This window comes from Mytilus californianus, unplaced genomic scaffold, assembly GCF_021869535.1.
Source record: "Mytilus californianus isolate M0D057914Y unplaced genomic scaffold, xbMytCali1.0.p SCAF_1, whole genome shotgun sequence".
NCBI lineage: Eukaryota > Metazoa > Mollusca > Bivalvia > Mytilida > Mytilidae > Mytilus > Mytilus californianus.
In genome coordinates, this window is record NW_026262581.1 from 51,058,763 (window position 1) to 51,082,097 (window position 23,335).

At 33.9% G+C, this 23,335-nt stretch overlaps 1 protein-coding gene across 1 annotated transcript; it reads left to right on the top strand.

The window, feature by feature from the left end:
- The first annotated feature begins 221 nt into the window (after positions 1-221).
- LOC127722877 (ADP-ribosylarginine hydrolase Tri1-like) lies at positions 222-20,159 on the top strand. The gene is made up of 9 exons (XM_052229354.1): positions 222-302; positions 4,733-4,852; positions 5,536-5,685; positions 8,480-8,623; positions 9,369-9,523; positions 9,971-10,124; positions 10,397-10,555; positions 18,878-19,008; positions 19,763-20,159. The coding sequence occupies exons 1-9, from the start codon at positions 222-224 to the stop codon at positions 19,812-19,814; spliced, it is 1,146 nt and encodes a 381-aa protein (XP_052085314.1). The 3' UTR covers positions 19,815-20,159.
- The last annotated feature ends 3,176 nt before the right edge of the window (positions 20,160-23,335 follow it).

A 23,335-nucleotide genomic window follows, 5' to 3' on the forward strand; every position in this document is an offset into this window, starting at 1 on the left:
TTTTCAGAATGTTGATTGTTAATTATCTACGAACAAAACCTTTGTTATCAGTATTTTATTTTGTAAATATTTTAATTGAAAAAATCTGACGCTGTTAAGCTGTTAGCTTTTCCGGTCAATAAAAATAAAGCAATTTGATTATGAAGGATGTTTCACAAAATACACATTCTAACTGTGCTTTCAATTCTTCACTTCTGTAGAATACTAACAAATTTTGAAAGATGGATAGACTTGGACCCATTCGCGGGAAATTGAAATCACGAAACTCTCCATGCAAACGAAAATATCAGCCTTATACAAGGGTAATCTATTTTGGCACCTTGAAAAACTATTGAAAATTTTAATTGCTTGTAGGTATGGGCTTCAAAGGCACAAAAGTTAAGATCTGTCAAAATCTGTCATCAGCACATAGCCATAACTGCATAAGTGTTTGTGATCTGACATACAGTACGCACAGAGAGTTTGTAATCGCGAACTCTAATCACGGATAGCGGAGTGTAGCGGTCTCACACTGCGAATCACGGATTATACTCCCAATTTCCTCCAAAGATTCTCTCCCAACACCGCGTGGCTGTTAATCAGTCAGGGATATAACTCTATAGGGTTATTACAGAAAAATAACATACATTTGTTATTGTGGACTAAAAAATCAAAGAACTGTGATAACATATGTATGTTACATGTTTCAAAGGGACAATATACATCATTAGTTTAGTTAAAATGTATAAAAGTTCTATTGATATTACTTTTGTCTATATATATACTTAACTATTGAAAGATATAACAGTTCATAGTTTGCCAATTTTGCATAGTACACCTATATGTTATTACAGAAAAAATACGCCTGTAATAACTAAAGGGTGTTATCACAGCTTCTCTATATCACTTCAAAGCATTTGCTCAGACATACATCATGCTTAATTACAATGTATTTTAATTTATTGTAAGAAATAATGACCAGAGCATGTAATGAGGTACTGCGCAAGTTTCTCAGTAATTTCCAAGTGTCTTATATAATAAGTTACATTCCTTTAATAACCTAGCCTTGTTATCACAGCTAAGTTTATCCCTTAATAGCCTCGTCTCATTGATTTACCATGGTTAATCAAAAATGAATTAATTTAATTAAAAAATTAGTTATCAAGGCTATGCATTTAGTTTCTGCGCAAAGTCTCTAGAGTTCCCTAGAGCCCACTATAAAATAAATAATTTTACAAATAACAAACATATGTTATTACAGATTTAGAAAATTTAAGGAATAAAGAGTAGACAACTCATGAAAGTATCTGTAATAACACACGCAAGTTATTTTCTGTAATAACCCTATAGAGTTATATCTTTGACTGTTAATTGGTTTATTGCCCATCGGATGTACTGAAAATTAATGACGCGTGACAACATAATCGGATTAGCCAGATTTATTACCTTTGTACATTTAATCGATCTTGATTGCACCTGTGTGCTTTAAAACACGGTATTAAAATTTCCTTTCTTTAACAGATAAAAATGTGACATTTTCATTCAAAATAAGATAATTATTCTTGTATGTATTTGCCCCATGTCATTGTCATTTGATATAAAACATACAAGCGTATAAAAATACGAATAAAACACTTATTTTGTATTTTTATTATAGTCCGGTCAGGTCATAATTTTTGTTTTTTCAACAAAGACGATTTTACTACAATTAGAATCTTTTTATGACCTACTCAGTGAGCAATATCTGGTTCATTAATTGTTCAATATATAAATATCAACTGGCTTAAAACAAAATGATGTTTTTACGGTAGTTTGTCCAATCTAAACCCAAGAGTTAATTTATCGGATCAACAAGTGAACTCTGTTACTTTCAATTTATTTTGCAATGTAAAATATTATGTTTCACTACCTCGGTCGATTACCGACTTGAAATATTTGAACTCAGAAAAGAAACTGTAAAGTGACAACTCTGTTGAACGAAGGGAAAACGTTTTGTATGCAATGTGCCCTATATTCATAAAAACACAACACTGAGAGACATTCCCTGCCCAGACAAAACACAATAATCACAACCTAATTAAATTATATGAAGAAAAAAACAATCATGTGTTGTTTATCTCTGTTATGATCTGTTATTGATCCTTTATTATTTAAAATAGAATTGGATGGGCGCAATCCGTATTTTATTGCTCGTTAAAAGTCCTTGGCGAAATAAAAAAAAGAAGTATTTCAACAATTAATACTATAGAATATTTAAATGAAATTATATCGTGTTCTACAAGAAAGAAATATGTGAAAAAAATGTGGATTGGATTTTTACGATCTACACATTTTCACAGAGGATCTCTAACAACACCCAACAGGAACTGAACGACATGCATCCTGTTTTCATCTACCATTTATGTATATTGTTGACCATGGATGTATAAATAATGTCCAGGTTTATGTCCTGTGTTGACTGAGAAACGTAAAATTAAAAGGCTGGTGTTCATTTATTCAGAAAAGGATTACATTTTAGATTCCGGTTAATCAATTGTAAAAGGACCTTCTAGAGCCTCAATCTTAAGGCATACAAATGTCAATCATTCCAAAGCAAATTTAAACCCCGAATGAATTTTCCCACGGTCATCCAGAAAGGTCACCTGAGTTTACTGTTACGTGATAATATTTCCCGCCAAATAAAAATCTTGTGGACAAAATTGATGTCACTATTTTTAGCATTCAATATTGTGAGCGAAGTCAAGTTCAAAGTTCAACCACAGACTGTTGATCACTGAGATGTGTATCGTCTTCCCACGGCAATTAATTTCTTTTAAAAATTTAAAAATCACTGTCCTTTATACAACACACAAGTTTACATTCATTGTGCATAAATGAATATAATGCAACGACGAGTTGATGCAGCTATAGAAGTATTCCTGTTGTAGCCGAAATGTAATTATTTATCCTAAAGTAATGCCAACAAATTGTAAAGAGAAAATGCCGTAAACTTATTAAGCATAACGAATGGTGAATAGTATTTTCTTTTTTACTTGCATATACAAATTTTGAGACACGTAATTTTCTTTCAACTGCTCACTTTTATATTCAGCGTTAGTTTCTGTTTATTTTTACGCAAGTATCTCTCTTTTCGTAAATAAGATAATTTACCGATGAACTTAAACAAGGTCAAAATCAAGTATAATTTTTGTTATAAAACTTTAATGCAATTGAAAGAATTAACAACAACATTCTGCTTTTAAATCTTTAATTTGTTTCAAGCAATTATGTAATCATAAAATGAAAATGGCGTGGACTTATTAGCATAATGAATAGTGAATAATATTTTCTTTTTTACTTGTATACAAAACTTTGAGACATGTAATTTTCCTTTAAACTTCCCACATTTATTCAGCGTAAATCTCGGTTTATTTTTACACAAGTATATCTCTTTTGTAAATTAAATATTAATTTACTGACCAGAAAAAAAACGAGGTAAAAATCAAATATAGTTTTTTTTAATAAAACTATTTTTAAATGTACAGTGTAATTGAAAGAATTAACAACAAAGTTTTGCTTTTAAATCTTTTATTTGTTTCAAACAATCAGAAATATAACCTGATTATCAATAGACAGGAAATACAATTGTTTAATTACATAAGTAATCTCACATACCTTGACTGTCGCATGCCGGTATAGATCAGAAGGATTAGGGCAATTAATTACCTGGTGTGACACCGCGTCACACCGGACTGGGAGAGATGTCGCTAATACAATAAACAAAAGGTAGCGAATTTACGCGGAAGTCGGAGGGAATACTCCCAAATTTCTCCGAGAATTTAGGGAGGGATGTCGGAGTTTCCTGGTGTCACACCAAGAAAAAACTTGGTGTTCGGAGTTTGGGAAGCCTTTCGCGAAATTTGTACTGTAAGCTCATAATAAAAAAGCATTAGAGACTCTACTGTCGTAAAGACATAGATTACAAGATCATAATACTATAGTAGTCTAAATAATTGTGATGTCATAAAAAGGCTTTGATGCAGTCAAGGCGTCCGGCAAATTTTAAATAAAAATACCTTTCAAGAAATCATAATAATTTACAAATTAGGACTAAATACTATGAATACAATGTACCATAATGTCATCCTGTGTTTGCTTCTCTCCTGGTGGTTAGATTTGGTCCCATTTCTCACAATGGAGCAGCCCAAGAGTGATTCAATCCGGTCACACCTTTTGTGCAAAATCGTTTATTTGTGGATAATTTTATGTTACAATTTTCTTATTTCCCCGGCAGCATACACATATCAGTATTTGTTCATGTACATGTATATATACATGCACATATGCAGAATATGGGACAACTCGGCACACAGATAACCTGGACAGACCGATAAAACATTTTACAACTCTTACCGTCAATTAGTCAATTCTTACCTTATATAAATTATATACAGTCTGAGATGACATTATAGTATAATCATGATAATGTCAACTCGCAATAATAAAAACTCTTATTCACAATTATTTACAATGTTTTTATTTCAATTAAAAGTAAAGACCACCTTGAATATTTCAATTGACAAGTATTGACCGCTTGAGGAGCATTGTTTAAGGGGGTTGTTCAATACTGGGGACAGTATTTACTGCCCAACCTTGTTCTCCAATAGTCCTCAAAATTTTCAGTCGCTGAACTACAATATATTGAGCAGAAAATGTTTTTTAACTTACTGTGATAGCAAAGAATTTTTCATATATTATTTGTTAATTATTTTAGGCACTAAGAAAAGAAGTGAACAGAGTCTATGACCAGATTTATGCTATTGTGTATGGACATTGTATTGGTGATGCTATTGGACTTCTTACAGAAAATTTAACTAGAGAAGAAGCTAAAAAGGTTTTATACTTTGAAATCTTTTCCTTTGCCATTTTAGATTATTGGTCTAAAAATGAGATGAAAGATATATGACAAGGGTTTTGTTTCTCTAAAGGTTAATGGTCCTATACTTTCCTATAAAGATATTTACCCTTTCATTGTTTACTCAAATGTTATGACATTCATGACATTTAAGCATAAGCATGGAAAATAAATTATGTTTAATTTTGTTTATTTTAATTTGAAATAAAAGATCATGTTAGGTATATGTGACTGAGAACAAAAATTGAGAATTCGGGTATATGACAAGGAGACAGCAACCAAACAATGTAAAAATTTCCAAAGACATCTTGAGGTCAACATACTATTTTCAGAAATAGTAAAATTGAGAATGGAAACGGGGAATGTGTCAAAGAGACAACAACCCGACCATAGAACAGACAACAGCATGCTTTAAATTGCCATTAATCAAGACACATATAGATGAATTTAACAAAATAGCCAAATTATGCTTTCTCTTTTTATAATTTATCAGATATAAAAGTGCTATGAAAAAAAAAAGACCTGTCTTAAGTTAATTATAAGTATTTAAAGAGAAAGGGATTTTTCATTTACTTGAAAAATGTAAGGTTTGAGAAATGGACACAATGCACAATGACACTAAAGTTTCCTCCTTATAATATATTATAAATATGTAATTTCAGAAGTATAAAGAAGTACACAACAAGTTAGAATATGTCCACAAGAAAATATTACCAGATGTACACAGGAGGAAGTGGGTTATTGGAGACTGGACAGAAGAATCCGACCATATGTTACTGATCTTACAGTCCATTTTAAGTCAAAATGGAGAGGTATATAACACTGTTTAATGTGTTCACAAAACAGAGTAGTAGCAAGATTTTATGATGCATGTATTATTTAAATGCATTAAGGTTCTTTTTCATTTATATGCATCTATAAAACTTGTTTCAATTCAATCAGTGATACACATATGTTTACTGTTTAAACCAAATATCACCATAAGCGCTATTATCAATATTAAATACTTTGTTCCATCACAGTAATATTTCTTGCCTCTCTATAACAGGAAACTTATTGAAATTATTAATCAGGTTCTGTATATCTGCAGTTTTGGCTAATATACAGTACATTTTAAGTCTTGTTACCACTGTTGTCGGACAACTTACCTGTCTGTCATCTCATATCCGACATGTGTCTGACAGTCATGAATTAAATGATTGACAAGTACAGCTACATGTACCTACATGAATCCTTACATCCTTAACCGCCATTAAAGACTGCATGCGTTTATCGATCTGTTATGCATCAACACATTTTATCTACCTGTGTTCAGTGTTCTCCCCAGGATTTTTTTAAGGCGCAAATTTCAAGGGCGCGTAACTCTTTTTTAGAGTGAACGTTTGTGATCTGAAGCAATAAGTCATAAATCATGACATGCAATATGAATTATAATGCTTTGTGTTATGTGTTTAATAATGCAGAGTATTAATGAATTACAAGAATATATATATGAAATAAATTGATTTTAAACACAAAAGTTATTTATATTCAGTCAATTAAAGAAGTCAAAATATAAATATTCATCTCTACTCTCTGCTCCTTCTAGGGATATTGTTTCAAGATAGTGTTATTTTGTTGGACAGTCTGTTCCCCAACTTTGTCTTTATCCTCTTCAGGGTTAAAAATTAAACCCCCACTCACAATAACTTTTGCTTATACCCCTTTAACATTTCTAAGCCATGAAAACTCAGTCAGCCACTTGTCATTGAAACCAGAAACATGGTGCTTGCTTTTATCAATTGTTAAAACTTGAGCTTGGTTGGGGTTAGGAGAAGCAATGCAATCTGCTTATACTGACAGTGTAGACGGAGGTGTATTCCACTTTTCATTAGAAGTCATTGGTGTGAAAAAAAACTTCTACTTCCATCATCTACCTTTTGCTTATAATTCACCCCTTTGTTATTTGCAGAGAACATGTTCATTCAGAATTAATAAAATCGAATATGGTTAAGATATTTGGTATACAACTTTTTAAAACAATTTTTTTTTATAAATGAACAGCTGACCAGTTTCCCGGCGTAGTTTCACATTACGCTTCCGTGTGTATTATTGTTTAATCCTATCTTTGGCAGATAGATATAAACGAAACTTTACAAATTCGTTAAAGTTAAAACCATTGAAATTATTTACCAGTGACATTATACAGAAGCTGCGGCGATTCTGTACCCGTGTTGATCGTCACATATTTCCCGACGCACGGATTCACGATCGATGTTCAATGATCATTTTATTTCTAAAAATATGACAGTTTCAGACGAATTTACCTTGCAAGCAACATTTTTTCACTTTCTATTAAAGTAAATCACTCCTCGTTATCTTTAATCAAACTTTATTTTAATTTTTTCAACTACTAATACTTTCATTCATAGTTTTCATCGTAAATATCTTTAGCAATGTGTATTCAAATTTATCATGTGTATTCAACACGTTCATTGGTCGTGTTTAAATAGATTCTTCTTCTCGACCAATGAAAAAATTCGTTATATAAATGGTCAAGTGATCACACACACGATGCGTAAATACAATGTATTTGCGATCTATTTCTTCAATTTCTGCACTGAAGTTTTTAAAAATTTTAATTTTCTTCAAAAAATATCTATCTTGATGATCATTTACGCTATTACCTGATAACATAGTCCGATAAGGCTGAGATAAGCGTTGCTCAGGTAAAACTAATTATCAGTTATTGCGTAACACTGACCGACCCATCAGCGGTGATCAGTAACTTGACAATTTTAACCAACATTTATAATGCAAATGTGAAAATTAACACGCTGCGGGATCAAGTATCAAGGGACAGCGGCCAATTAAGACGCTGCGGGATCTACAAAAATATTATGAAGGCGCTGCGGCACCGCAGCGTCATATCGGCCTGGGGAGAACACTGGTGTTGACCAGTAAATGGTTTTATACATGTACATCTCTTTTCGAATGCAATTGACGAAAGTGATATAGATGTTACTTTATTACAATAACATTTTAGTTTCTTTGTGTAATAATTTTTGTTTTTTTCTGTTGGTAGCACTTTTCATCATCTTTCAATCTTGAAATAACTTTTTGCAATTCGTACAATAAAACTTTATTCTATTAAGTTATCAGCTACAAGAACTGATATATTCGTGAAAATTTATGGGGAAGTAATCATGATAAAAAATTTATGAGTGTTTGTAAAATTATTGTCATATCGGAAACCTATATAAACATACATATTTATATCAAAATAAGGAGCTGTGGTATGATTGTCAATGAGACAATTGTCCACCAGAGACATAAAGACGAGAATGCAAATAACTATAGGTCACCATACAGCCTTCAGCAATGCAAACACTCATAATGTAAAGTGAGGTATAAAAGGCCCTGGCATGACACATTGTGAAACAATTCAAAAGAGAAAACCAAAGACCTACAGGAATTTATGCTATAAAACACAAACAAATATGGCAGCCAGCAACCAACGATTACTTGTTTCTCCATTTGGCCTTATGAATCCATAGTCAGTGAACTGATAGATGTGCTATTTCTATTAATGTATCCAATTATATTCTCATCTCAATTCAATTTTAGGTTGACCCATTAGATTTCTCAAGAAAATTGATGGAATGGAACGAGAAAGGATTTCCAGAACTAAATGATGTGTGTGGTCTAGGAACCTGTCCACAAGTTAAATCTGTGATATCACATCCACAATTTTCTGAAGAACCAAAAAAAGTATGCAAAAATGTTGAATATTAAAAAATTTGTTTTTAAAATACCAAAAGAGTAGATAAGTAGAAATATATGTGTATGAGGTAATGCCATATGAAATACTAAGGATTTACCATTAGGCATATTATTAAAATTATAAAGGGTCCCAGTTTTAGAGTTTTCTAGGTTTTTATTCGGTACCTACCAATACAGAGACTTACATCAATCTATGGTACGATAAAGTTTTAAGTTAATAAATATTAGTGACCTATCTTATGGTTGTCTTGTTTCCTTTGTCGTGAACTTGACAATTGGAAATTGAATAAAGGTGTAAAAGTTGTATTAACTCCTTACTCAAAATTTAGGAATACTAATGGTTTTATTGTCTCATCTTTTCAAAGTCTCAAAGACAAGACTTACGCATGATGGTTGTGGCGATGTCAGCTGCATCAACAATGTATCAGTTTGTGATAAGGTCAGTTTAAGGGGAACTACTTGTGGTAGGTCAATGATATGTGGTATGCAGTTGTATTAGCATTGGCAGATCTCATTTCCATAGAGATTATTTGGCCCAGCAACTGAAACTTTTGCTTTATAGTTTTCATGTTAAAGTTTGTGATTAGGTCATTTTAAGATGAAGCACTAATGGTAAGTCAATGATATTTGGTATGCATCCTATCTTGGAACAGCCTTATACAATATTTTGATTAAACATATTTTTTCATATATAAAATTAATATTAAAATATTTGTTTATTTTTCAATTATAGGCTGCTGAAATAGTATGGCGAGATTCAAGGAATATGTATGCCACAAATGCTGCTGTAGCCCGTACATCTGTGATAGGATTTCACCATTATAATAATTTTGGTCAGGTTATCAAGCATACCTTAGATATATGTAATACTACACACTCAGATCCTAGGTAAGTATTTCTTCCAATTATTTATTTTCATTATTACATTAGAATGAAAAGAAAAAAAAAATTCTTAGCTTCTCAAGAACTGCTGTTTATGTCTCTTACTAGACTTTTAGCCATTTTTTGGGCATATGCAAAAATTAGACCTATATGAAAATGACCAGATATAAGTAATATTTTACATGTCCTTAAATATCGATATATTTTTTTAGTTTTTAAATGCAAAAGGTTTTGTTTGATTATGATAATGTAAATGTAGCGTAGCTTTGATACACTAATTGTTCAAATGTTAATCAGACTGCATTTTTTTATGAAAATAATCCTTGCCATACGAACCCTATGATTTGATAAAGTTGTTTCGTAAATAGATTTGAATAAAGATTACCTATTTATAATGAGCTATGACATTGTAATAAAAACTTATAGCCATTTAAGTTCCAGTGCATATTTCAGGTGCCATGCTTCCTGTGTTGCAGTGACTACTGTTATGTCATTATTACTACAAAGAAATGAACGGCATATAAAGAAAGATGGGAGCTACAATTTAACAGGAGTAACAGAGGAAGCTTTCAGATACGCCTCACGTTTACTCCCATCATATGACCAGGTAAGAATAGCATAGAGGTGATATTCATGATTTGTTTGATATTTGATTGTCTGTTGTTTCTATAATTTCATTACAGAATCTAAGAAGAGAAAGTAATTAAAATGGCTACAATTGGTGACATTTACTGTAGTCTGTGGACACACTGGCATTTAATTAAATTATCATTAAATTTAAATTCAGGAACTGGTATACGAAAACAAATCTTTCTTCAGTTATTTTGTTAAGTTAGTATTTTCAATCACAACCAATTGTTCATCTGTTTGCAATTCTAGGTGAAAGAATTAAAAAAGTACATGTTTTGTGAGACATTGAAAGCTTTAGAGTTAGATGAGCAATGCAAGTCCAATTACACGTATAAAACTTTAGGTGCTGCTATGTGGGGACTCAGACAGAAAGATTTCAGACAGGCTATACAGGATATCGTAATGGAGGTAAGTGTCTTGGTTTTTCTATATTGATTGGAAGAGAATACTGCAAATTACTGACCTCAACACATTTAATTGTTTGCTAAGTGCATCTTTGCAATAATAAACAATCAGTTTTTCTGTCACAATTGTAATTTGACTAAGGGCTGTTTCATAAAAACATACATGGTACCAAGGGAAGGCACTTTCATAATGGGGTAACTATCTATAGAGGCAAATTTAGAATTTCTATTACATTTCCACTGTTCTTGACACCCACCCATAGTAGAGATTTCAAAGTGCCTTCTCTGGGTCCCATATATGTTTTTATGGAACAGCCCTTATAAATAGAATTGGTATTTGTTATGAATAGTAATGAATGTAAGGTTTTCTTAATCTTAGTCAATTTATATTTTCCCCAATCGGTTGATTATTCTTTTTATAATCAACGTGTGGTTCATTTGATCTCAGTTCTTCATTAGTCAAAATTCAATAATGATGTCAAATTTTCTTGCTTTCCTTTGAATTAGCTTTTGTGACATCAGGAATAAAAGGCAACCATGTCTGATGATTATATATCAAAAAAAGAACACATAGTTTTGCAGATCATGAAAAAGAAAAGATAAAATTTGCTTAAAAATCATCAGGGAAACAGATTCAACCACCAAATCTTATGCAATCCAATATTTTCCCACTGTCAATAGTCTCATTGATTGTTGAAACACTTTGCAAGCCTCACATTTGAGATTTGAAAAATTAACTGTCTTCAGTGGAGAGATATTGTATCACAATTTCAGAAGTGGTATAATTTATAACACTCAGAAACGTGTCCATCCCCCCAAAAAGTGTCCGATCCCCCCAAACGTGTCCATATGACGTCGCTGAACTGCAAAACATGTGTAGTTGCTAAAGGGCGCCAAAACATGTTCTGTTTATAAGTGCCCAATTGTGTCCATTTAATTTTTTGAAAAGGCCAAACGTGCCTGGTTTATATGAAACCGTAAAGTCTCCATTTTAAAAGCACAGAAACCAAGTCTGCATGAAGCAGGTTGTACAATACCCTCATACATTATATAGACATTTAGGTATCAACGAAGAGTATTAGTACAATAGAATCCACTTAGTAAACAATTATTTAAACTGTACAAAACTAATGAATTGCAATGTTAATGTTTTTTTTTAAATACGCATTATATATTTGCCACTGGACATTAAGCAATCAATATTCAATAGTTAATTATGTGTTGCAAATTTAGCTTGCAATTATACTTAATAAAAATAACCGCCGTTGATCAAATTAATGCTAATAAATTACCACTTTTAACAGTGAAGCACTGTGAAAATTTACAAGATAAAATATATTAAATTTTTAATTGTGAAATACCTCTATCTGAACTTTATATAAAACATTATTAAAACCGCTGCAAGTAAAAAAAACTTTTTATTGTGGGATTCCTTTTTCACCTGGTGTCTATTTTTTGAAAGCAGAAGTCACTGTGCACAGTGTAGAATGTCTTGAACATTTGTCTATACGGCTTACTAAACTTTCCTCCAAATTTCTTTGGGTAGCTACTTTGATTGTTTCAGAATTCAACCGAACCCGATGTCTTTAATTGTATCCCACGCCATTGAATTTTGTTGGAAGTAACGCATAAACGTAACGTTCTCACTGCCGCTATTCTTTGTAACGTCACCTAAGTGTGACGTATTGAGATCAGAGTTTGAATAGAGATCCATACATGCTAGACGCCTTTGTTGTATTGTTAGCCTTATAGTTGCCCGATTTACCCACTAAACGATATTGGTGCCAAGTGACCAGGATGAATTTGAAGCTGAAATCGATACGTGCAGGACATAGAAGCGCCATTTCAAGAATGTTTAAGAAATTCGACGAAATTCGGGAGAGCAACAGAACAGAACTTGTTGATTCCGATGAACTTTCGAACATTTTAGACACTTTGAAAAGGAAACAAGAATTGTTAAGGAAATTAGATGAAGACATTATTCAGGATTTGGATCAAGAGGACATTGGAACAGAAATCATTGACTCAGATGAGTATTCATTTAATTTAGAAACAAAAGTACGTCAAATAGCTAAATTTATCACAGTACAAACATCAACGCTAAATACAAATGCCACAAGCTTTACAAACTCTAGAAGCGACGTTCCGCCGTCATATCCTAGTACTAATAATCCTTCAAGCTCAGAAAATCAGCACAATAATTTCTGTTCAGATTTTCGCTCATATTCCTCTATTGCTAGCGAGTACAATAAGCTCCCTAAACTCAATCTGTCAACTTTCGATGGCGACATTCTACAATGGCAGTCCTTTTGGGACTCGTATGAAGCAGCCGTACATACAAACCCAACACTGAGTAACGTCCAGAGGTTCAATTACTTGAAGTCATTGTTACATGATGAAGCATTCCAAACCGTAAATGGTTTTGCACTTACAAACTCAAATTACGAAAGAGCAGTTTCGTTGCTACAACAAAGGTATGGACAAGTCCACAAAATCACGCAAAAGTACATGAATGCATTACTTGAAATACCGTCACCCAAGAATACCCTTCAGAGCTTACGTAACTATTACGACAAAATAGAAACATATGTACGTGGTTTAGAATCCCTTGGTCATACAGAGGATACCTATGGCTCATTATTGGTCCCTATCATATTGAAAAAGTTACCGGGAATCGTACGTATAAATTTAACAAGACACCATGGTTCAACCAGTTGGCAATTATCTGACCCTGACAAGTGATATTTCACGAACTCAATATTATGGAGGAAGGCAATTCCGCTGATTTTACGGAAACTTATACCGCTACTGCAGCATTTCACACCAATGCAAAGGTACGTACAAAACCAGCCAACAGACAAATGCATGTAAAGTCATGCGTATTTTGTAAAGAATCACACTCCCCCGTTAACTGCACTAAGATAACTGACCACAAAGCAAGAATTTCTATTGTTAATCGGGATCGTTTATGTTTTAACTGTCTTGGACATCATAATGTAGCAGATTGCAAATCACATCAAAGTTGCAGGAAATGTAAAAAACAGCATCATACTAGTTTATGCAAAGACGAGATACAACAAGATGAAAAACAGAGTAACACTAATGTAAATATTAGCACAATTCATGAACACAACACAACGCGAAGGAAACGGGCACAGTTCTTCACTCACAGGCACAGACCAATGTATTACTTAAAACTGCCGTAGCACAAGTAAGTTCAGGCATTCAATGTACTAACGCAAACATATTATTTGACGAGGGCGCACAGAGGTCCTTCATCACAGACAAATTAGCTACAGAGCTGAATTTGGCCATTACCGGACAGGAGACCGTAAACTTGTCAGGATTTGGTGACACAAATGAGCGCAAAAAAGTCCGACATCTAAACACTGGTACCATTTACCTACTTACAGATACTGGAAAATTACCCATCAGCGTTTTGATTGTACCAGAAATAGCTGTACCAATGAAGACCTATGTACATAAGACAACCCATTTAAAGTATTTGTATGGCTTGAAATTAGCCCATCCCGTCTCACATGACCCTATGTTTGAAGTTTCTCTAATGATTGGAGCCGATTATTACTGGTCGATTGTCGAGGATAGAATAGTGCGAGGAACAGGACCTACTGCCGTCAAGTCGAAAATCGGATACCTTCTATCCGGCCCAATCAATGGACTCCCTGCAACTCCAGATCACAATGTTGAACATATTAGTAGGTCACAAAGTTGAAGAGCTTAACATGGAGAAATTTTGGGAAGTTGAAGCTGCTGGTATAGAGAATACTGACAACAAATCTGAAAACGGACATTTCCAAGATGTATATGAAGCAAATTGTATTAGTTACCATGGAAACAGATATGTTGCTAAGTTACCTTGGAAGGAGGAACACTCTATCATACTCGAAAATAGAAGTATTGCACAATGGAGAACAGAAAATGTCATCAAGCGTCTTAGTCATGAACCTACACTTTTACAGAAATACGGACAAATTATAAATGAACATAAAAAACGTGGATTTATCGAGAGAGTTGATGAACGATCAACGAACACAAAGGTTCATTACATACCTCACCATCATGTACGTAAAGAGTCGTCAACCACGCCAATCAGAATTGTATTTGACTGCAGCTGCAAACCTACACCTGTCAGAGTTTAAATGATTGTTTGATAGATCTTTCGCCAAACTTGAATGCCTTAACCAGAATTCTTCTCCGATTTAGAATATACAAATACGCTGTGTCGACTGATATAGAAAAAGCCTTTCTTAATATTGGTCTTAATGAAGAGGATCGTGATGTTACCAGATTCTTTTGGCTTAGTAACCCGGATGACCCAAATAGTCAAGTTACCATATACAGATTCAAGTCAGTATTATTTGGAGCAACTTGCTCACGGTTCATCCTAATTGCTGTTATACGTAAACATTTGAATGAAAATCCCACTGACTGGACAACAATGTTAAAGAAAGACTTGTATGTTGACAATATTATTTCGAGCTTTAATCTTTAATCAACAAAGAGATTTGTTAGACTATTTTCATACATCACATTCAGTATTTGAAAAAGCAGGTTTTAACTTACGCTCATGGGCTTCAAACTGCAAAGAACTACAAGACCGTGCTTCATCCGAAAATGTGCTAGACGAAGACAAACTTGTCAAGATACTTGGTTTGTGATGGGACACAGAAAACGACACACTCACATTTGCACGCAGAGACCCTCTTTCAGTAGATGATAGCATTACAACAAAACGTGATATACTTGGTCAGTCATCACAAGTGTACGATCCGCTCGGAATAATCAGTCCTATTACAATACCGTTAGGAGTAAAATGTTGATGCAACATATATGGGAGTTGAAAGTAGATTGGGACGAACTGTTATCATCGAACCTCGTTTTACAGTGGAGACAGATACAAAAAGACACAAATGATTGTACCAAACTTGAGATTTCCCGCTGTTACCTAGACAACACCTTAAACACGAATAACTTGCAGATCCACATTTTTACCGATGCAAGCTTAAAGGCCTACGGATCGTGTGTGTATATTATAGACGTAGATGGAAATCAAAGCAAGCTAGTGATGGCAAAGATCAAAGTTGCACCAGTGAAGAAAATGACAATTCCGAAACTTGAACTAATGGCGTCTGTTATAGGAGCTAGACTGTTAAATCATCTTATGCAACATATCAATATTGAACAAGCGATACTTTGGACTGATAGTCAGATAGTACTGAACTGGCTAAAGACTGACAAACAACTACCAGCCTTTGTTAGAAATCGAGTCTCGGAAATCAAACAACTTACAAGGACATTTAAATGGAGGTATTGCCCGACAGACTTATTATCTAGAGGGATATCAGCCGATAAATTTAAAAATAGTCAACTATGGATATATGGTCCACAGTGGATTACTGACAAGTCTAAATGGCCGTCATGGATACCTAATGATCAACACCAAATTCTCTCTGTTTCCACAGACGACGTAGAAACGGCGAAAAAAGACGAGGTCCGTATGATAGCCGATACAATAGGACTTCATCAAATTGATCAATTTTCTTCTTATCAGAAACTACTTCGTGTAAGTGCTTACGTATTAAGATTCATACAAAACTGCAGAAAAGACAAACATAGTGGAATGTTAACCGTATCGGATATTTAGAATATGTCTATAATGTTAATTCGAAATTCACAACATAGAAACTATGCTGAAATAATGAAGGACTTAAAGGAGTAACAAACGAAAAACAGCCTTGTTAAACAACTCAAACTGTATTTGGATCACGAAAATATAATACGCTGCGGTGGAGGGAGAATTAACAATGCAAATACACTAGAATCAGCTAAGTTTCCCGTTTTATTGCCATCTAAAGACAAGTTAACCGATCTCATCATAAAAGATGCGCATACAAGAAATTTCCATTGTGGACTAGAAAGTACAGTTACAGTTTTGTGCCAGCACTACTGGATTCCAACGATCAGACGAAACGTAAAGTCACTTTTGCATTGCTGTGTTACTTGTCGTAAAGTAACAGGAAGACCCTACCCAATTCCGGACCCACCACCCCTACCAGCTGACAGACTTCGTGAAACCATCCATTCACAGTTACAGGAGTGGATTTCGCAGGACCATTACACATAAGAACTAAAGAAGGACAAAACAAAAAAGTATACATATGTCTGTTTACTTGTGCTAGTACAAGAGCAGTTCATTTAGAAATTGTGCAGGATTTATCACAGAATGCTTTTATTTTAGCTTTTCGCCATTTACAAGTAGAAAGTCACTCCCAAAAGTGATGATTTCAGACAACGCGTCTACATATGTTGCGGGGGCAAAAGAAATTGAACATTTAACAAAGTCTTCATATGTAACCGAGAAGCTTAATTCTTATGGAACAACTTGGCGATTTATCCCGAAAAGAGCACCTTGGTTCGGCGGATGGTGGGAGAGATTGATAGGATTAACGAAAAATTGCATTAAAAAAGTATTAGGAAGAGCACTGGTGGACAATGAAACACTCAACACGATAATTACTGAAGTAGAAAGTATACTTAATGACCGCCCACTTACATACGTTTCATCGGCTCCAACGGACGAAGAACCCCTTACTCCGTCACATTTATTATATGGAAGACGAATCAGGACGCTACCTTATACCGGACTTGAAGACTGTAGTTTACAACCAGGAACCAAAGACACTACGCATGAATCAGTAACTAGACAATCGAAGTTTCTATCATTAATTCTTAAAAACTTCATAAAAAGATGGAAACAGGAATACTTAACTTTGCTTAGGGAACATTACCGATACACTGGTCGAAACACACAAAACATTAATGTCGGAGATGTAGTTCAGATTCATGACGATGTATCAAGAGTAAATTGGACTTTGGCTGTAATTGACAAATTAGTTTACGGCAAAGATGGACTTACACAATCAGCCATAATTCGAACAAAAAATGGTGTGACATCTAGACCAATCAGCAAACTTTATCCGTTAGAACTGAATTCTTTGGAAGTTGAAACTAGAGCAGCTCAGTTTGAGGCAAAGAAGAAAATAAAAACATGGACGCGTGTTAAATGTAAATTGTGAAAAGTAAAAGTAAATGTGTGATTAACATATGGACATTTAAGTGAATAACCATGGACTGTTAAATATTATTACATAGAGACTTTAAAGTTTTAATTTATTTTCTCAGAACTTTTATCGTTTAATTTGTGATCACTTTTATTTATTGTAAAGTAATTCATTTGCGGCCCCCAGTATGTTGGAAGTAACGCATAAACGTAACGTTCTCGCTGCCGCTATTCTTTGTAACGTCACCTAAGTGTGACGTATTGAGATCAGAGTTTGAATAGAGATCCATACATGCTAGACGCCTTTGTTGTATTGTTAGCCTTATAGTTGCCCGATTTACCCACAAATGATAAGTCACTGTGCACAGTGTAGAATGTCTTGAACATTTGTCTATACGGCTTACTAAACTTTCCTCCAAATTTCTTAGGGTAGCTACTTTGATTGTTTAAGAACTCAACCGAACCCGACGTCTTTAATCGTATCCCACGCCATTGAATTTCCGTAGACGTTTTTGACTTCATTGGGGCTAAGAATATTGACGTTCTGGCGTTTTTATCTGGACACGTTTTGGCGAATAACAATTATCGGACACGTTTGGGGATGTGAAATCAAACACGTTTGGGCGATTTATGATTTGATGGACACGTTTGGGCGGAATAGACACGTTTGGGGTATCGGACACGTTTGGGGGGATGGACACGTTTGGGAGTGTTACATATATACAATTTTTATACCTGTTTAGGAATGCTAAGTAACTAGGCAATTACACTCTCCTCTAAACACACTTGAAAATGTGAATACAATGAAAGATTTACAAAGCTTCAAATAAGTTCTTATATTGCAACATGAGCCTTATAAATATTTACATGGTAAAATAACTAAAAAGGAATTGATGTAATTCAATTTATGCTTTTGTATTTTAATGCCCCTGCTGTCACCGGAGGGGGCATTAAGTGTTACTCTTGTCTGTCCGTCCATACATACGTACATCCCAAAATTGGTTCTGTTCTCTAACTTTAGTTTGCCTCAACCAAATGTTATTAAACTTATACACAATGCTTATTACCACATAACACAGATCAAGTTGGAATTAGGGTGGTGTCACTCGTTCTCGAGTTATGCCCTTTTATAACGTTATATGCAAGTGGGAGCATCATCTGTGTACCATGGACACATTCTCTATTTATTTATATATACTTTGATAATTTGATGTCTGATCTTTAGCATTTTATAATTTACTTCAGGGAGGAGATGCTGATGCAAATGCTGCAGTAGCTGGGGCTCTGTTGGGATGTAAACTTGGTATACAGGCCATTCCTAGGACATGGATAGATCAATTGGGTAACAGATTGTGGCTGGATAATTTGTTAGACAGGTAAGGAGGAAGTTTTGTTGAGCAGCAAATGTATCATTTTGTGGTTTCACATGTATTTAAATACTATATTCATACAGCATATTTTGACATGTGCTTTTTTGATGCTTATGAAATTGTTACTACTAAAATTCATTTATTTCTCAAAATTACATGACGAGGAAGTTCTTAAATTATTTTTTTACATTGTAGGCATTGAACAAAAAATTCATAATTATTTTTAATTGACAATTGTATAAGATACTTAAAAGAATTGTGCATCTTCAGAATCATGAACTTAAACACAGCAAAAAGAGATGTTAAGTATTTGTCCAGAACATGCACGAAACATTTGCCACTGGATGGCAAATATGCAACAATCAATCAAGTCAATCATATTGAGAATCAATTTCATGCATAGAACATAATGTTGCTAAATGTAAGAGCATAAGGGGTAAATATACTGAATAGGGATTAAACTTTTGGCAAAACATTTTGATTCTTGACCATGTTGATGACTAATCAAGTGCACTTTATCCCCTATTTCTTGGAACAAATTAAAGCCATACAATTAGGAAAAATTCTGAAGGTTTTCCTAATGTAAAATTAGGGCAATGCTTACTGATCCCAACAAAGTTGGCAACCACCAGACCCCACCCTTGTTCCTTTTAAATTCATGCTAACAACCAACCCTTAAAGCATATATGACATTATGATGGAAATTTGCATTTATAAAGTGCTTCACTGTATGTTTAAATATTTCTTAATTATTTTCCAGGTATTTTGATATATTGGAAGGAAGACGTACCACAAAAGAGACAACATTATGACATGTTATACTATTAGAATAACTTAAGGGAACCAGGAAGTATTAAAACTTAGTATTATATAAGAAAAACATTTATTTATAGATAAGTAAATTTGATTGTTGTGTACAGTACATAGCATTGAACATAAATGCTCATTCAGAAATTTTTTGTTATTTTTTTTATTAAGGCAAATATGGAAATTACATGAATTAATTTTACATAATTGTTTGTTTTTGAAGATACACAATTATTTTTGCATACATTAAATCATGATTTTACAGAATGTGTATGAGAATTTTTACCTCTGCTACAAGGTATTATATCAAAATTGTATAAGCCAAAATTTATGTACTGTTCACATTGTTTATACTTATATTTGTGTAATAGTTATATTAATTCTTACGTACGTCCCAAATTTTGTTTCCGTTCTCTCACTTTAGTTTGCCTCAACCAAATGTTATCATGGTTATGAAACTTATAAACAATGCTAATTACTACATAACACAGATCAAGTTTGAATTTGGGTGACGTCACTTTTAATGTTTTCTAGTTATGCCCCTTTATAAAGTTATATGCAAGCAATGTTTTCTTTTAACTTTGGCAATTGCATTGTATTTGCTTTAGTGCAATCAACTCTCAAGTTTTAGCTGGTAATTTTTTAATTATTTTGCATCCTTTTTGTCGAGCCTTTGACTTTTGTCGAAAAGGCGAGACATAGCGATCCTACATTCCGTCGGCGCGTCCACAAATATTCACTCTGTGGTTAAAGTTTTTGAAATTTTAATTACTTTCTTAAACTAATCTGGATTTCTACCAAACTTGGACGGAAGCTTGTTTATGATCATAAGATAGTATCCAGTAGTAAATTTAAAAAAAAAAATTCTGGTTTTTCCGTATTTTACTTATAAATGGACTTAGTTTTTCTGCCAGGAAACATTACATTCACTCTGTTAAAGTTTTTGAAATTTTAATAACTTTCTTAAAACTATCCTGGATTTCTACCAAACTTGGACTGAAGCTTGTTTATGATCATAAGATAGTATCCAGATGTAAATTTAGTAAAAAGAATTAATTTTTTTCCGTATTTTACTTATAAATGGACTGAGTTTTTCTGCAAGGAAACATTACATTCACTCTGGTTAAAAGTTTTTAAAATTTTAATAACTTAAACTATCCTGGATTTATACCAAACTTGGACAAAAGCTTGTTTATGATCAAAAGCTAATATCTAGATGGAAATTTTGTAAAAATTTTGTACCTGTTTTTTCGTATTTTACTTATAAATGGACTCATTTTTTCTTCCAGTTAACATTACATACAGCCTGCAGTTAAAGTTTTATAACATTTATTAGATTCATAAACTATCCTGGATTTTACCAAACTTGGACAGAAGCTTCTTACAATCAAAAGATAGTATCGAGAGGAATATTTTTATTAATTTTTTTCCTCATTTTTGTTGAGCCTGTGATTAACAGCAAAAGTAAGCGAGACACTGGGTTCCGTGGAACCCTTACAAATTTTTTAAGAAAACATTTTATTATATTACTTTTAATCTGTTAACAATGGTATAAATGTGGATATTACAATTAAAGAAGGGCCATTGATTAGCCCAGAATTTTTAGCTCACCTGGCCCGAAGGGCCTAGTGAGCTTTTCTCATCACTTGGCGTCCGTCATCGGCGTTAACTTTTTACATTTTGAACTTCTTCTAGAGAACCACTGAATGGAATAAAACCAAACATTGCATGAATGTTCCTTATGAGGTGCTGACCAAGTGTTGTTACTTTGTAGCGGATCCATCATCCAAGATAGCCGCCAGCGGGGGACTTACCGGTAGTTTAACATAGGACCCTATGGGAAATACATACAAATGTCTTCTTTTAGAGAACCACTGAATGGAATGAAACCAAACATGGTATGAATGTTCCTTATGAGGTGCTGACCGAGTGTTGTTACTTTGAAGCAGATCCATAATCCAAGATGGCCGCCAGCGGGGGACTTAGTTTAACATGGGACCCTATGGGAAATACATACAAATGTCTTCTTTTAGAGAACCACTGAATGGAATGAAACCAAACATGGCATGAATGTTTCTTATGAGGTGCTGACCGAGTGTTGTTACTTTGAAGCCGATCCATAATCCAAGATGGCCGCCTGCAAGGGACTTAGTTTAACATGGGAACCTATGAGAAATACATACAAATGTCTTCTTTTAGAGAACCACTGAATGGAATGAAACCAAACATGGCATGAATGTTCCTTATGAGGTGCTGACTGAGTGTTGTTACTTTGAAGCCGATCCATAATCCAAGATGGCAGCCAGCGGGGGACTTAGTTTAACATGGGACCCTATGGGAAATACATACAAACGTCTTCTTTTAGAGAACCACTTAATGGAATGAAACCAAACATGGCAATAATGTTCCTTATGAGGTGCTGACCAAGTGTTGTTACTTTGAAGCTGATCCATCATCCAAGATGGCAGCCAGCGGGGGACTTAGTTAAACATAGGACCCTATAGGAAATACATACAAATGTCTTCTTTTAGAGAACCACTGAATGCAATGAAACCAAACATGGCATGAATGTTCCTTATGAGGTGCTGACCAAGTGTTGTTACTATGAAGCCGATCCATAATCTAAGATGGCCACCAGCGGAGGACTTAGTTTAACATAGGACCTATGAGAAATACGTACAAATGTTTTCTTTTTTGAGAGAACCATTGAATGGAATGAAACCAAACATGGCATGCATGTTTCTTTTGAGGTGCTGACCAAGTGTTGTTACTTTGAAGCTGATCCTTCATCCATGATGGCTGCCAGATGGGGAGGGACAATGTTTAACAAAGGACCCTATGGACAATACATACAAATGTCTTCTTTTAGAGAACCACATACTGAATGGATTGAAACCAAACATAGCATGAATGTTCCTTATGAGGTGCTGACTAAGTTTTGTTACTTTGAAGCTGATCCTTCATCCATGATGGCCGCCAATGGGGGGACTTCCTTTAACATAAGACCCTATGGGAAATACATACAAATGCTTCTTCTAGAGGTGCACTGAATGGAATGAAACCAAAACATGGCATAAATGTTTCTTATGAGGTGCTGATTAAGTGTTGCTACTTTGTTGCCGATTTACTGTTCAAGATGGCCACCAGGATTTTTTATTAAATTACAGGACCAATATTAAACCAAATTTGGCCTCACTCATTATTAGGGTATCTGTTATGATTTTAATCTATTTTTACATGATTTCCAAAACCAAAGTAGAATCAGGTGAGCGACACAGGCTCTTGAGAGCCTCTAGTTTAAAGATGATAGGGGTTGCTCAGAAAGTTTATGTATTTTATATTAAATATTTTAAAAAGAGATGTTTGGAATAAGTTATTAGAAACCACAAGGCATAGTATCTTTAAAAAAACTATTTTATATATCATGGACATTTGCACATCAATTTAACTTCAGCTAAGATTATAATTGATGAAATTGTTTTAACAACAATCAACTCATTTCTTGCATGAATATCAATGAGAGATC

Excerpts from the sequence above, each read along its gene's own strand:
- LOC127722877 (XM_052229354.1), top strand. The coding sequence starts at position 222 with ATGGATAGACTTGGACCCATTCGCGGGAAATTGAAATCACGAAACTCT. Across the intron at positions 8,624-9,368 it reads TTTCTGAAGAACCAAAAAAA|GCTGCTGAAATAGTATGGCG; the intron begins GTATGCAAAAAT and ends TTTCAATTATAG. Across the intron at positions 10,125-10,396 it reads TACTCCCATCATATGACCAG|GTGAAAGAATTAAAAAAGTA; the intron begins GTAAGAATAGCA and ends TTGCAATTCTAG.